The following is a 16,823-nucleotide window of genomic DNA, read 5'->3' as shown; positions in this document are numbered from 1 at the left end:
TATAATTGGAATATTACGAGCAGTCACTACAGAAGTAATATTGCATTCCAATCCAAATCCAAAATTAAAAGTACTTCGGGTTTCCATTTCTTGATACTTATTTCCCGCGCTTAAGATAGAAGCATCCATTAATTAATTATTGTCTGCTATGGACTTAATTAATTAATATTTTATTTATTCCAAGAGAGGACTCAACAAGAAAATCTTATTTATTATTCATAGAGTAATTAAACTCCAACTAGCTAGGTTTCGAATAATAAAACCTTATTTCAAGCTTCTCTTGAGGATGTTATCAAACGAGACTCACCTCGCGCACGATTCAACATAATAGCAATCCTAGCACTGCTAGATATTAATTACCACTACCCAATATACCAGGCTTATTGGGTTGCGAAAAATCGCACCATTTGGTAAGTCAAAGTAATGCATAATCAATACCGTATACTCAATGCTAACGTACATTGATTAAGAAATAATAATTTACAAGACCTCGTCTTTCAGTAGATAGCATAAAGACTGTCTCGCTGTTAGATCCATTCAAAGTGCTATACCACACCAACGTCATCTTATTTCAGTAAGGCTTAGAAATAATCGGACTGACATTGCAACCTTTCACGATAGGTAGTCTAAGCCTATTTGGGTTGTGAAATTCTTCTTTTTCTTTGTTCAGAACTGACCGTGTTACCTTAAAGTGAATGACGCTCACAACCGGTCTACTAAAACAAAGACTTAGACTTTGTTAAGTTACTTATACATTTAAACATGTAATAAACATCCATTAAATGTAAAACATAACAACATTATGACAAAAATAATCTGTTTATTCCTTTGAAAAATAAAATAAGAGTTTTAACAGTAATCAATCCCTCAAAAGGTGATTTCTAGTATACAAACTCTAACATTGCTAACAAGTCAAACAAAATATAAGAGCATTTTCAATAGTCATTTCTTATTCATCCACCCTTAATTAATCAGAAGATTTTGGAAAAAAGAAACTCAATCTATAGATTTTCGAATTTTGGGAATTGATCTTTTGAAATACGTGATTGTGACGTGCAAATTTTTTGGAATAACTTTTCAAACTTTTACCCATTTGCTCTTCTTTTTTTTTCTTTTTTTTCCTTCATAATATTTATGAATTGACCACATCACTCTCTAATATTTTTTACCACAATTTTATTATTTTTATTCCAATTCTGTAAGTCACCGCTGCCTCCACCCTCCTACTCCTCAAAATTGTGTGACAATAATAGTGGGAAATTTTGTCCATTCGTAAATATTGTGAAATAAATTTTTAAAAAAATAGAAAATAGAAAAGAAAATTTCCAAAATCCCTTATTTCAAAAAATTAGCATGTCACGATCCCTTATTCTGAAAGGTCAACGAATTTAATGCAAAATTACGAAAGGCTTGCGAATTGAGTCATTTTTTCTGAAATTTCTCTGATTATTCATGGGGCTCATTCCATTTTTAACCATTTTTTATTACATACCTTATCTTAGGGACAACACCTGCAACCATTATTCCCTTGCCTATTAATAGCTCCCACTATTTCATTTCTTCAATTTAAAAATATATTTCATCAGTCCTATTATAAGTGAGATATTTCCTTTTATGGCAAAAGAGCAACACTCTATTATCCTCTCTCCTACTTATTCTCTCTATTTTTTTTAACTTCTACTTTATTCTCTTTTCATTTAACCAGTAACACCACTAGGGGTGTGCATTCGGGTTTCGGTTCGGTTTTTCGCCCAAACCGAACCGAACCCGAAAAACCGAATTTAGGTTAAAATTGAAACCGAACCGAACCGAAAAACCGAAAAACCGAAAACCGAAAAACCGAAAATCGAACTTAAAAAACCGAACTAAACCGAAAAAACCGAAATTTCAAAACAAAACCGAAAAACCGAAAAAAATAGTATATTTTAATATATCTAATTTATTTTATTTTATATATACTAATAGAATATAAATATATATAATATAAAATTAATATAATATATATAATATTTATTATATAAAAATATATTAGAAGAATATATGTTATATATATGATAGAATATACTAAATTAATAGGATAAAAATATATAATAATATATTTAAAATATAATTCGGTTTTTCGGTTTTTCGGTTTTTTTTTCGCCCAAACCGAACCGAACCGAAAAACCGAAATTTTTGTATTTTTAAAACCGAACCGAACCGAAAAACCGAAAAAACCGAACCGAATTTCAAAATTTCGATTTGGTTCGGTTCGGATATTCGGTTTTCGGTTATTTTGCTCACCCCTAAACACCACTACCTAAAAATATGTGCCCAAAAGAAATGTGCCTCGTGTAATGAGAGGGATGGAGAACTTAATTAATAAAGAAATATTTTATTAATAAAACTTAATTAAAAAATCTAAAGTTACATTACAAATTTCTAAAAATTAAAAATTACATACTCCCTCCATCCCTAATAATTTGTCACCAAAATTAGATTACTTTCTAAATATGGAAAGTTTTAAACAATTAAATACTAGTATTAATAATATGAATCTTACAATCCACTAATATTACTCATCTTTACTTTTCCTCTCTCTCTTTCATAATTTACCAATTTCACATTAAAACTCGTGTCATACACAAATATTTCTATTTTAGGTGGACGAAGATAGTAGAATGTGGGTTGAAAAAGTTCGTGGAATGTGTGTCCAACTTTGATATATTGGTTTTAAATAAAATATGAGTGAGAATGAGTTAGTGGGTGTGGAGTCCACTACCAAAAATAGTACTCCCTCCGTCCCACAAAAAATGGCACACTTTCTTTTTTAGTTTGTCCCACAAAAGATGTCACATTTCCCTTTTTAGAAAAAGTTCTCTCTCACATGAATATAAAAATTATATTTTCTCTCTCCATTTAACACACAAAACAATACGACGAAAAGAAAAACCAACAGAACAAACTATTTATAAAAGGAATATCTGAAAAATGAAATCATTTTCAAATTCAACACATTTTCTAAAGAAGTGCTACACAACAAACTGAATGCACACCTTAAAGAGAAAAAAAAAGTTCCCTGAAATCAATAGTGGTACTCCTTCCCTCCCATAATATATGACATAGTTGGAGAATGACATGAGATTTTAGGAGACGTTATTTTGTGTGTTAGATGGAAATAGAAAATAGTATATTTATATTAATGTGAGAGAGAACTTTTTCTTGAAAAAGAAATGTGACATCTTTTGTAAGATAAACTAAAAAAGAAAGTGTGACATCTATTATGGGACGGAAGGAGTATATAATTTTAAAGGTCGAACTAAAATAAAAATAGTATTTATTTTAAGAGATAGATGAAGTATCATAAATAGATAGGCTGGAAGAGTGAAGAAGGTTTCATATATTTCACTTTTAGTATAAAAATAAAATTAAAAGTATATATCAAGGGAGTAATTCAAAAATGTTTCCCTAAAAGACTGGTACTGTACAGTCTTTCCTCATGAAATAGCATAGTACTAGTGACATTCAAGAATCAATTAATCATGCATTAAGTCACATTTGCCGTATTTTGAGGAATGTACAATTAAAAATCTAATATCAATATATAACAAGGAGTACAAATTATAGAATCAAAACAAAATTCAAAACCAATTAGTAAAAAAACAAATTCGATTTCACCAATCATTGGTGTTTAAGCTATGTACTTACTATATTTATAAAGCCCGAGAAGATCATTTCAAACTTTGAGAGCTGGAATTCGAATAAGAAACAGAGAAACATCAAATTAAAAGAAATTTGGGAGAGGAGGTGACAGAAATACTGCTGAATAGAAACTTATATAAAGAAACTATGTGCTTAAGTTACATGATTCAATTGAGAATGTTAAGCAACTACCCAGACAAAGAATGCAATTTTTTTAGCAAATTACAAAAAACCACCAAACCAATTTAGGCATCTTTTCTACAGTCAAACAGACAGCTAATTTGAGCAGAGTGCAACGCATCACTTCAAATACTAAATATTTGAACAAGCAAGCAGCTGCTTTGGCACAACGACCAGATAATCTTCCTTTAGTCATGTTCTCTTCAAGAGGTACCCCAATAGGATGCCTATCAAGCAAACAACGATAACGTACGTGATCGGAACGCCCCCACCGCTTTTCCGCTTCAACGCCTCCTGTCAAACATAACCAAATGTATTACATACCCAGCAGTTTGGCACAATCAAACCATTAAATTCAGCTTAGGCCATCACCAAAATCAACAAAAACATCAATTATATAAAGCCCAGGCGAAATAGCTATGACAAATAAAGTAAGACTTAAGTATGAGTGCCAAACAAAACAAACTATAATTGGATAGACGCCAGCTGGTAGGGAGTATAAGTTATTTTTAAAGAGTCACACTCCAGTACAACCAAAGCATCTGTCCTAATTGTGACTAGTAGGCCTTAATTGGGAGTTGTTGATGAACATTAGGGGAGCACTTACTCTGAGTGATGGGATACATTGATAAAACATAAGATTGACTTTTTGAAGGATAAGATGATCAAACAAGTGCAAAATTAATCAATTCATCAAAGTAAGAATGGATTACTTTTATCAATTCGTCTTATTCGTCAAAGTAAATGATCCCTAATTATATTTAATTTGTCTGCTACTTTTTTAAAAATATAACAAATTCAACCAACAGCAAAAAAAAAAAATCTCTAAGGACATGAAAAATAATGCCAAAACTGCACCTTGCTGGTTCCGTTTGAGAATTATAGGAATGCCAAGTATATTTTAAAGAGAAAAAAGGAGATTTACAAAACAGATGATATCATGGCATGTGGCATGATATTGCTCAACTAATAGTGCTTTGTGGTAAACAGTGTGAATACTGAGTGCTGACAGTTACCCTAAATGTTTATGTACTAGCCAAATTGACAAAACAAGTTTAGACACTAAAATGCAAAGTTAGGTAGACTATTATTAGACCCTGTTGTGTAAACAAAACAGGTTGAAATACAAATAAGCAGACTTCAATATAAATATATCTTTAGATGTCTTTAATTCTGATTTGTCCAAAAATCTTGTTTATGCCTGTACTCATCAGAATTGCCAACTTCCTATGATTAACTTCATACCCAAGGTTTTAAAGGAAGAATCCACATCCCTACATTGGAACTATATGTTCAACGACTCAATGGACAAACAGTAAAAACTTGGCTACACCAGTATCATTCAACATAGAATCAAGATGTGGAAACAAAAGAACCAAAAATAACATATTGTTGTAAATTTCGGTATAACCTCTAATGAGCTCTCCTGTTGTTCAAACAACCCTTTAGACATCTGCAGGTAATAAAGAAGAATAATGTTCAGGGACTTCCTAAATAATATGGAAAATGTTGCCACTTGCTACTAAGTGAGCATCCCTTGCTTACATTGTTGAACTCAAAAGTTTGATTCACGGTCCCATTGTCTGACACTGAGGCCCTTGGTGACGAGCCTTCCTCTGACCCCTCTCGCACAGGTGAAGGTGGCTGCTGTGGTGGAACATAAGTAACCCTCAACTTACATTCATCAACCTGATTTCCTGAATCTTTGCTGAACTGGAAAATGGAGTAGAAGTAAAGGATAGAGCTTAAGTAAAAATATAGTACTACCAATTTCTGGCTAAACTCTCAACCCTTAACTAGAACTAGAGTAAATAATGAAGACTCGTATACCATTTCAGCAGTAATATCCTTCGCAGAAGATCCAGGGCTCACAACTACGCTTTGGAGGAGAAATTTATCCCTGCATTGCATGTCCGGAGGAGCTTCCTTTTGGGCTTGCATCGTAACTTTATGATGAAACAATTTATGAATTCAGTAACTTATGATCACACCTATTAAGTATTACTATTTCTGAATAATAGTTTCCAATCATTAAAACTACTACAATTGACTAAGTATGACTCAATTAAGCGAGATACACGAGACACAGATGCAATCGCATATGTATAAAAAAACAAATAGATGGAAAGGGACCTATAACATCACAGGTAGAGTGCGGAGCCACGACTCCAGTGTTCGGCCTCACACAATACTTCTTTGGATTTGTAGTCTTCACCTGAAAAATCATGTGTGAACGTAAGTACACAATATTTCTACGTGCACTCTAAACTAAAAAAAGTGCAAAATTTGACCTTGAAAGCCACGAAGTTATCGGTTTTATTGAACAATCGCATGGAACATGAGATCTGTTTCTTTAACTCGACTGTCAAAACCAAAGCACAAGAAAAAGAAATAGAATGAACAAAAGATACAGATCTAAAATCAGCAAAAGTAAATCAACATCTTCCCAATTTCCACACAGTAATAATCGAGGATAGAAGTAGAACTCCCAATTCACAAACAAAACAGAGTGAGAGCTCTGAATTACATGGGAACTGAAGTTCGAGCGGTTCGATTTGGAGAAGCTCGCCGTTACTCATTTCTGAAAGGATCGCGATCTGGCCACCGGATAATTGAGGATGCGCGGCGGTGGTGCTTGGGGGAGAAAAGGGGAAGGGAGGAGATCTGGGGTTTTCGAATTTCAGGAAAATGGCTGTATATGGTTTTCAGTGTAGACGGGAAAATAATTAAATAATGGGAATGAGGAAAGTGCTGTTTACTGTTTACTAGTGATATAGTCAAACTCCAACAACAAATTTGAGCAGAAGTTTTGTTTAAAAAATTTAAATTCAAATCATTTTCGATTTTAACTAACATAGTTTTTTAGTGTAGACACGGAAAATAATTAAATGAAAAAGAAAACTAGGATTACTAAATAGTTTTGATATAAAAAGATTTCAAGTTCACATATCTTGGAAATTTAAGAAATCAAGTTGGATAAAAGATCAAACAACAAGCTGTTATTACATACATATATTTCCACAAACCAATATGAATATGATCAAACAACAAGCCCAAGTGCCCAACAACTCAAAGAATCAAAGAAAAAAGATCACACCAATTCTTTTTTTTGTTTGCCTCTCAACAAATAATACACACATATAACCTAACCACATGCACAATCTAAATCCTCACTGCTTTCTTGATGGTTTTGATGGAAGAGTTCATGAAGCTTTTTCTGGCTCCAACGCTCTCATTTCCATCATTATCATCAAGTACCAAGGGTTTTCTTCTTATGCAGTCCACTCTCTTTTTCACGCCTTCCAATAAAAGAGAGGGAGATGATGGTATACGGCGAAACGCCCGGGCACTCTCTGACCTCACTAGTCCCCTTTCTTTCCCCTTTATCTCATCGGGGCTGCTTACTCCTTTACCAAGCGAAGCTGATTCCTTCGTTGTTATCTTCTGTGGCACAGCTCTGTAAGGAGGGTTCTTGAAAGAGGTGTTGATATTTGCCATGTTTTTGTCATTCTCTTTATCCCCTTCTGAGTTCTTGTCACTTATATCGGAGACAACTGGCTGACCATCCATCTTTTTTCCAACCAGTTTCACAGCCTCTGTGCACTGTGTTTTCTGAGCCCTTGAATCTTTAATATCTGTGTGGGGAAATATCATGTTCATCTTCTCGATTAGTTCGTCTGTCCTGGATGTTTCTTTTCCACCAGAGGTCTGCGTGTTTACCTCTGTGTCTTCTTGCGTGTTTTCAAGCAGAAACTGCATCCATTTCTCTATATTCCCTTTCCCACGTTGTCTTCTGCTTTCTTCGTCCTCCTCTTCCTCTGTTTCGTGGGGAAATGGGAACTGAATATTGTACACTTTCCCTCCATCTTCTATCTCCAGCTTTTCAAGCCTTTCTTCAACTATGTACTCATTCTCTACAGCAACATCGTCCCCAGTTTTATTTAGATCAGGCTTCAAGACTCTAATTTTAGTAGTGGACTCATTCTTCTCACCTTCAACGTCTTCCTCTTCTCGTTCCTCGTTTGGAAGTGGACTAGCTGTCGAAGATCTCTGCTCCTCCTCCAAGAACTTCCGTAGTTCCTTGTGTGAATGAGCAGCGGATTTTATGTCAGGCAAACAAAGAAGAGTGTTCACTGCAGTTTCTGCGCATACAATTTCATTCTTTTCCATTTCTTGCTGAATGTTTAGCTCATTTTCTGGCAAACATAGAGTGATCTGGTGGTCGTCATCCTCTTCAGTGAGTGTATCATCCATTCTTGATCTCTTCCTCGCCTGTTCCCATTCAGGCCTTATCTGTTTCTCCAGCTCATCTCTCTGTTTATGCTTCAAATGAAGTTCCCTCTCAGCAGAATCACATATTGCTTTCTGAGCTTCGAGTCTAGCCATGAGAGCACTAGCTGCCGCTTGATTCAACCTCACTTGTTCCTTGTAGACGACACTTCTGCAAAATATGCGAACAAATCCAGTTACAGATGTTCTGTTAGTGTTTCTCATTGTCACAAATTTTGGTTTTGAACAATCTTACTGGTGCATGGCGTCTCTGATCATCTTCTCCAGCATTAACCTGTAGGAAGACTGCGACTCTGCTAGCCTTCGACACTTTTCTGCCCGCCTCCTTTTCTTGACCAGCACCAGCTCCAGTTCTTGAATAGATAGTTTATCCTCCTCAGACTTGTGCTGCAACTCGCATGTTTCGTTATCTAATCTATGTATTTCTGCCTGCATCTTTGACGCCTCCTCTCGCTGTTTTAGAGAATCTCTTGCCATGACAATGGCTTGATACGGGTTGGTCTCCATCAACGCGCTATTATTCTCCTTTGAAAGCAGTTGGCCTTTTTTCACAGATGCTACGATAAAAAAGCAACACTAAGACAACACACAAATTTACACCAAGAGAGAAGAGGTAGAGTTTATTGCTAATTTGCTACTAACCTACTATGGGAGTGTTGGATTTAGGCCTTCTGTTGTGATCCAGTGATTTCAATGGGGCATCAAGAGACTCGCGTCGCGTCTGAACAACTGCAGCTGGAGCAAGACCTAATCTACCTTCTGATTCCAAGAAATGCTGGGGGAACGTGTGGGAATCAACTGTCTGTGAAGAATTGAGTTCTTCACTTTCCCCTTCATAAAACAACCATGCAAACGCCCTCCGCCTGAAACGCAGAAACAGCAACGAGAGCCTAGCATGTATCATCACCGGATTTTGATAACACTACTAGTACTAATGCAATATTACCAACCTGAAATCTGAGTTAGATGAGGCGAAGATGGACAAGAACTGGTTAATGGATATGCCTACTTGCAAATCCCACCAGGGAATCAGAAATTCTAGCTTGTTATGCTTCCTTCTACACACTTGCCACTGCAAGATTCTGAGGTTGCTTGGAACAGTCAATCCTCCTCCTATATTTCAACAGCATCACAGTTTTAAAATCCTTACTTGCACTGCACCTAATTCTACAATCAAAGATGTATAGAAATTACTTGAGCAAGGAAACCAGTGATCAATATCCCATGCAAGAGGGGAAGCAGCATCAGCATGAAAATACAGAACATTGCCATACGGATCCACACGAATAATTTCAGGGTCAAAACCAGCATTCCTGAAGAATTTAGAATAGTGATAAATAACAAGAAAAGGAGCCAAGTTTTAGCTTTGAGAGAATTTGAAAATGAAGGCATGATATGGGATAAGTGCATTGCATCATTACCCAAGATGGTTGAGCTGTTTCCATAGAAGATTCAAGAAGATCTTGGGCTTTGTAGTAGGTTTCGCTTTCGGATCAGTCAGTGGGAAAAGTTCATCCAATTCCTTTGCTCTTGCTTCCTGCACCCCCAAATCAAATTATAGATTGTTTCAAAATATGCCCTTGTAAAAGTGATGCATTTAGCTAGTGATAGATTTCTTACAAACAGAACAAATTGCCGCATAAAATCAGAATTTTAGGGGTAGAATAAATTGCATTTACAGAGCTCAAAGCTCCAACAATTAAATGTCAATGATAGTTATCGATCAAAAAAGCCCTAACCAATTTTCAACTCCAAATCCACCACGCACAATCTTTCAATTCAGGAAGATTCGATTCCTATAACGAAACCAATTTATTATTGTGCTCGTGTGTGAAATCAAGATCCAAAGTGAAAAAACACAAATGAAACAAAAAACATGATCGAATATGGACAATTTATCGCAAAGAATAATAAAATTGTTCCCCCTTCAATCTTAAGAAACACAATGTCCTTCAACAAATTCACAATTCCATCGAATTTGGAGTTGAATTAATTGACAGATCTACTTGAAATGGTTACCTCTTGCTGAACCAAAGCATAAGGGGTGAAGGTATAGGGCGGGCCATGGCTGAATGGCCCGAAACTCCGATCTCGACAGAGCTTGGCGAAGGCTGTCGGGTAGCCTAGGCCTCCGTCAACCGCCATTTCTTCCTCGGTGAACACGAAATCGTTCGCCATTAAAAAAATCAAAGCAAAAACAGAGTGTTTTATGACGAGGAGGAGAATTGATGATGAAGAAGATAAGAAAACATAACGGTCGTTTCCGATTTTTTTAAAATAAGATCACTTCTTCATCTTTTTTCAAATAGCTCGTCGCTTAAACGGCTATATGCGATGGCCCACAGCTCATGAAAATAGTAATACTACCGCTTAATATGCGGAAAGACGAGTTTACCCTTGGGAAATATGGATTCTAGTTGGTCATTGTGAGATTGATTTCGGCATTTAATGTATTTTTTGTTAAACACTTTCAAATTAAGGTAGAGAATAATGAAGTGCGGCATAATTATGTGATTTGAACATAGAATAAAAGAGTTATTACAGAGGTCTTTTCATTTTTGGCTTCATTGTATAGAATTTATCCATGCCCCTCTTTACTGGAAGGGCATTTTTGTTTCTTATTTTGTGTTTGAAACATGCAACGGGGTATTTATTTCAGCCTTGGATTTATATTCCAATAAATTTAAAAACACATTTTAATTTTTTCTTTTCACAACCCTTCAAACACACAGGAAATACTACTATTTAGAAATTTGTGTGAGAAAAGAATACTATTAGATCATTAAAATTAACACAAGTATGTGTAAGCTTTAAATATTTAGAGCAAGAATCACAAAATTGAGTGAGGAACACTAGGCATGTCCGTCAATTGAGGCCGCTTTAATTTCAATACATCGATCAATTTCGAGGAGAGAAGTAGGTGAATCTCATAAATATGGAATAACTAATAGTAAACCCTATTCAAGCCTAGGCCATTTACTCACTCACAAGAACAAATAAATACTAGTAGTATGGAGTACAAGTTACTTTCTCCCCTAGAAATCATGATCCTTGCTTTTATACGATTTTTAAAAGTTTAAAATAATTACAATTATATTTAGGGGTAGCTATCTTTGCATTAGTGCATTATAACCCTTTTTCTTTTCAACGAGGGATAATGGGATATAGGTACTAGAACCCTTTAATTAAACATCACAAGCACCGTATTTATTATTTTTCCATATGAAAGTTCTTGGAATCATCAAATTCGGAGAGTGATCAATAACTAATTAGCAATAATCCTTTTTCTTTTCACCGAGGGATAATGGGATATAGGTACTAGAACCCTTTAATTAAACATCACAAGCACCGTATTTATTATTTTTCCATATGAAAGTTTTTGGAATCATCAAATTCGGGAGTGATCAATAACTAATTAGCAATCTCAAATTAAGACTAAATCTTAGCCATTAAATTATAAAATCTAATGGCCGAAATATATGTCATATGGATTATATTTTTAATTAAGAAAATTAATAAATAAAATTAGAGGATATTAATGTCAATTCTCTCTCATTAAAATCATCTTAAAATTTTAAATTTACATAACTCTCTAGATTTAAATTATTTTTTCGCAAAAAATATATCAAATTAAAGATAATTTTATAAGGATTCCAACGAGATCTCAATTGCATATGTTCCGACGACGTTCGGATGATGAAATTTGATATTTTTTATTTTAATTTTCGTAAATGTTGATAACCAGATTTTTTTATCAACAAATACATCAAAAATCAATAAAACCATGTAAAAATCTCAATAAAATCATGTAAAAATATCAATAAATATGTGTTGATATTTTCTTGTACTTGTGTTGATATTCTTATGTCATAGGCCTGTCAAATTGGATACCCGCGGATACCCGATCCCGAAATTCTCAAAATCCAACTCGATAGACGACCTGAATTTGATTTCGGATACCCGGATACCCGACTCGGGTATCCAGTCCCAATTGTGATTTTGATTTTTTTTTTAAAAAAAATTAACTACAAACTTTTAGAAATACAAAATTCTTATAGTAGCTCGAATTTAAGAGAAAATAACTACGAACTTTTAGAAATACAAAATTCTTATAATAGTTCGAATTTAAAAGAAAATAACTACAAACTTTGAAAAATACCAAATTGATAAGTTATACATATTAACATCTTTCATCCATCCACAATAAGTCAATAACCATCAAAATTCATAAGTTCAAACATTCATCCTTTATAAATATCACATTTCAATAACTCACAAGAATCAAGATCTAACAATAATATCATCAAAAAATTCAAAATTATAAATATCACAAGTCAATGAAATTAAAATGTAATTAAAAAATTAAATTACATATCTTATATACTAACTATTAAGTATTAATTAAATTATAGTTAAGAAATTAAATTACATTTAATTATAATAAAAATATAATTTATTAATTTTAGAAAATAAATCGGATAAATCGGATAATTCGGGTATACCCGATTGGATATCGGGTAACCCGATACCCGATAATCCAAAATTCTCACTACCCGATCCCGATCCGATACCCGAAAAATCGGGTTTCGGGTATCCAATTATCCGACTTTTTCGGATTTGGATATCGGGTATCCAATACCCGATATCCATTTTGACAGCGCCTATGTCATATTGTTGATATTTGTAATACACTATGTTGATATAAAAAAACATTCACGAAAATTATCATATGATAACATAATGACGATATTACCCTTTTGTTGATATTTTGTCTACTATATATTGAGATTCATAAGATTTAATCTAATCTACTCATTTTAAAATCTAAAGGTGGAGATTTGGTCTTAATTTTAGATTAGGGTGCTATAAGCATTAGAATATGACCCATCAAATTGATGGCAAAAACTTCCCTTGGGTTGGCTATACAAACCCAGCTTGGGCTTGGAAACATCCGACCAGTTAAGTCTTTAAATCTTCTTAAAGTGGGCCAGGCCCAACTTGTATATTTATTTTCAAAAAAAAGAAAAAAAAAATGATCATTTCATTTGGGTTTGGGAGAAAAGAACAATTTAATTCTAGAAAAATGATGCCGCAGCAATACTAGAAATGGAATCAAATCAAACAGCAATATCCGTCTCAATAGAACCATAGCGATTAACTCCTTCTTGCTGATTATTGAAGAACGAGATCTCAATGGTGATAATTTTTAATTCTTTTGAGAATCATCAATCATAAGTGGTAATGGTAAATAATGTCTAGAGCGATAGAGTATATAATTTTACACGGAGATGTCGCGAGCCATTTTCAATTCTTTGTGAATCATCAATGATAAGTAACTAACCATAGAAATCACATTGATTTTAGGTACTGTTTTGGTAAATTTGCTAAATTCGCCAATACGTGCCAACTGGTGCACACATTTACATTCTAAAAAATCATCGACCGGTGCAGTATAGGGTTATGTATTTGGTTTTGTTTTACCTTCACAGGTTTTCTGCTTGTTGCAATAAATTATGCTTATTTTATTCTTTGCATACTTTTGTTGATTGCTTTTGTGCAATCTTGTCACTAATCAGCAAAATTTCGTCACTGAACATGGTTAGTGACAGATTAGTGTCACAGAGCCATTATTAAAAATCTTGTCACTAAAAAGTTCCGTCACTAAAGTACTAACTGCCAAAGGGCGACTGTCATGGTAAGTTCATATTAGTGGGAAACTAATCTGTCACTAATTAGTGGCTTACGCTTTTCAACACAAATTCCGTCACTAATGAGCATTTATTTTTTGTAGCGATGGTTATTGTTCATCAGAAACAAAACATAATAGCAATAAGGTCGATTATTTTTCATGTTTGATAAGATATGATTAGTAAGAAAGATAACTGAACTATCTCATGTAACAAAAATAGCTCAAGTGGTGAGAGTTATTAAGGGGCCTTGGAATATCTCACAATTTCAATCCATAAGTAAACAATAATTCCATATAACAAAAATAGCTCAAGGAGAGTAGTATTTTTTTTTATCTACTATTAGTTTTATGTGGAGATGTCGTGAGCCATTTTCGATTCTTTGGAAAATCATCTATGATAAGGAACTAACCATAGAAATCACATTGATTTTAGGTACTGTTTTGATAAATTTGCCAAATTCGGAAATACGTACCAACTGGTGCACACTTTTACATTCTAAAAAATCACCGACCGCTGCAGTTTAGGGTTATGTATTTGGTTTTGTTTTACCTTCATAGGTTTTCTACTTGTTGCAATATAACTATGGTTATTTTATTCTTTGTATACTTTTGTTGATTGCTTTTGTGTAATTTCGTCACTGATCAGCAAAATTTTGTTACTAAACAGGGCTAGTGACGGATTAGTGTTGGACAGAGCCGTAATTAAAAAGCTTGTCACTAAAAAATTCCGTCACTAAAGTTACTAAACGATGGAAAACAGAGGGTTGCTGTCATGGTAAGTTCATAATTTAACCGATAGAAAGTACAGGCCTAATAGAACTGTCCTATCAATCTCCTCTTACGTTCAGCAATAACCACATAAAGAGAGTTGGGTATGTGAGAGGGACTTCACAACTATGAATAATGAATTAGTACTTCATAATTCACCAAATTAATAAGTTTAAATATAATCTAATGTACTTTTCATACTCTATTTAACCAGAAAGGAGGCGCAAAGGTAATGGAAAATGGAAGTTTGAGGTGGTGCCATGGTGTGGGGAGCAGAAACTGGAAAAACTTGACATGACTTGACCGACCTCTTGACTAAATTGACTTGGAAACCACAGCACACGATAATGAATAATAATTGCTCATCAATTTTACTGATATATTACACTAATTTTTTTAATCTAAAAAAAACAAAGAACCTACAATTGGTCCAAAAGAAACATTTAAAAGCCATACAATTCTATCTTACTTTAATGTTACAAGAAAAGGCCCTAAAAATCTCCATAGTGATGGTGATGCACTATCAATGGACTTAAATTAGAATGCAATTACTACGATTGGTTGGTTATTTTCACATCTTAACATAAATGCACTTGCACAAATGCAAATAGGGCTAACAGTTCTTAATATAGATAATGTGAAAATATAGATTTTTAAAGGTAGACTGAAGAAAATGTGCTTGTTTTAATGACTAAGACCGTACGCGTTAGTAATTCACTAAGTATGGAAGAAGAATTTTGCAATTGAGCAAAATAACATACTATATTGAAAATTGTCGACACATTATTATTAATTATTATCATCGAGAAAGAGTTACACAAAAAATTATTATTGTCATGCTTCATAATGAAGGTGTTTTACCACTTGTCTTTTCCCCTTGGAAAATTTCAACTTGGAACACCTTAAATCTCTCCTTGACGAACTCATGTCACGGTTTGGAAAATTTTATGGCAATTTCATATGCAAACAAGTTAGATTAATAATAATAGGTTTTGTCACATAATTATTCCAACCCTTTATATGCTCGTTGACTATGGATGGCCAAACTTATCTCTTACGCCCACAAAGAAACAGATAAATTGGTAGTTAAATAAAGTAAGTTTCAACGTTTTAAGACGCCCTATCAATTAAAACTTATCCAGTATTCAATTTTCCTTCAATTTTATGTATAAAAAGAACAACAATATAATAACAATAAATCATCAATTTTTGATATTTTGAACCCATTTTCTGATGTAATATATAAATATAAAAATGTAAGTAGTTGACACACTTGGTAGGAAGCAAAAGAAAAGTGGTATATTCTCCAATTTACACTTATTGGCTACTTTGCGTACACTTTCTATTGCCATCTCTTTTAGCAGGACTATTCTAAAAGGGAGGCGAACATATTTCATACTCCACTTCATAGCATTATAAATATAACATTTTTATATTTGAATTCAAACTTGTCTTTGGTTGCATAATTTATGATTTGAATCCAAAATTTGCCCAATTTTGATGACTCTTGACTTATCTCACACCGCCAGTGTTAGTAAAAATGTTTCAATTTTATTTAGCTCACTTCACTTTGTCATCTTTTGTTGATTATAATTCGTACTTATATCTAATATTTTTCAATGTAGACCATGCCAGAGTTACTTGTTGACTGATTCTTCTGCCAAGTAAAATTACTTATGAAGTGGTCAAACTTGTCTCTAAAGAAACTAGTACTACTACTTTTTTCTAGCAAAATGATGTCAACATGAGATGAGGAAAACACTTCATGAAGACTCGGTTTTTCAGAAAAAAGAAAAAATCAACAATAGTCATACGACTACATTAAAAGTTGTAAAATTTTAAAATTACAAAAGTTCCTTTTCTTTTATGAAAAATAAAACACATATTTCCCCATTTATTTTCACATGTTTAGTTAGCAAACAGCTTATTAATTGACTGCCCAAAACTCCAAATTTCAATTGTCATTTGATGCAAAACAAAATTACCAGCATTGATTACTGCAACCAACAATTTTTCAGAAACTGCAGAAGACACTATCATGCAGTGTAAAGAGTTTTGGAATTGATGAACTCTTCCTCAATTGTCCACTGACAGTTGGAATAACTACACTTTTCCTGTGATCGAATTTCCAATCTCTTTATCAAACATAGATAAATAAAAGTGATGTACAACCATAATGATAAATCCCCATTTGCAAAATTATGTTAACCTTCAT

General features: G+C 33.7%; 2 protein-coding genes across 2 annotated transcripts; both read right to left on the bottom strand.

The window, feature by feature from the left end:
• Nucleotides 1-3,796: 3,796 nt before the first annotated feature.
• On the bottom strand, nt 3,797-6,572 carry LOC125194624 (vesicle-associated protein 1-2-like). Its single transcript, XM_048092873.1, has 8 exons — nt 6,389-6,572; nt 6,153-6,223; nt 5,995-6,076; nt 5,692-5,807; nt 5,407-5,574; nt 5,209-5,314; nt 5,107-5,135; nt 3,797-4,155 (listed from the first exon to the last, which is right to left on the bottom strand). The coding sequence occupies exons 1-8, from the start codon at nt 6,438-6,440 to the stop codon at nt 4,054-4,056; spliced, it is 726 nt and encodes a 241-aa protein (XP_047948830.1). The 5' UTR covers nt 6,441-6,572; the 3' UTR covers nt 3,797-4,053.
• A 261-nt stretch (nt 6,573-6,833) lies between these two features.
• On the bottom strand, nt 6,834-10,418 carry LOC125192576 (titin homolog). Its single transcript, XM_048090191.1, has 7 exons — nt 10,171-10,418; nt 9,573-9,688; nt 9,346-9,464; nt 9,102-9,264; nt 8,794-9,014; nt 8,387-8,708; nt 6,834-8,302 (listed from the first exon to the last, which is right to left on the bottom strand). The coding sequence occupies exons 1-7, from the start codon at nt 10,327-10,329 to the stop codon at nt 7,024-7,026; spliced, it is 2,379 nt and encodes a 792-aa protein (XP_047946148.1). The 5' UTR covers nt 10,330-10,418; the 3' UTR covers nt 6,834-7,023.
• Nucleotides 10,419-16,823: the final 6,405 nt, after the last annotated feature.

The sequence above is a fragment of the Salvia hispanica genome, chromosome 6, assembly GCF_023119035.1.
Source record: "Salvia hispanica cultivar TCC Black 2014 chromosome 6, UniMelb_Shisp_WGS_1.0, whole genome shotgun sequence".
NCBI lineage: Eukaryota > Viridiplantae > Streptophyta > Magnoliopsida > Lamiales > Lamiaceae > Salvia > Salvia hispanica.
This window is presented reverse-complemented; position numbering and strand designations above follow the sequence as displayed.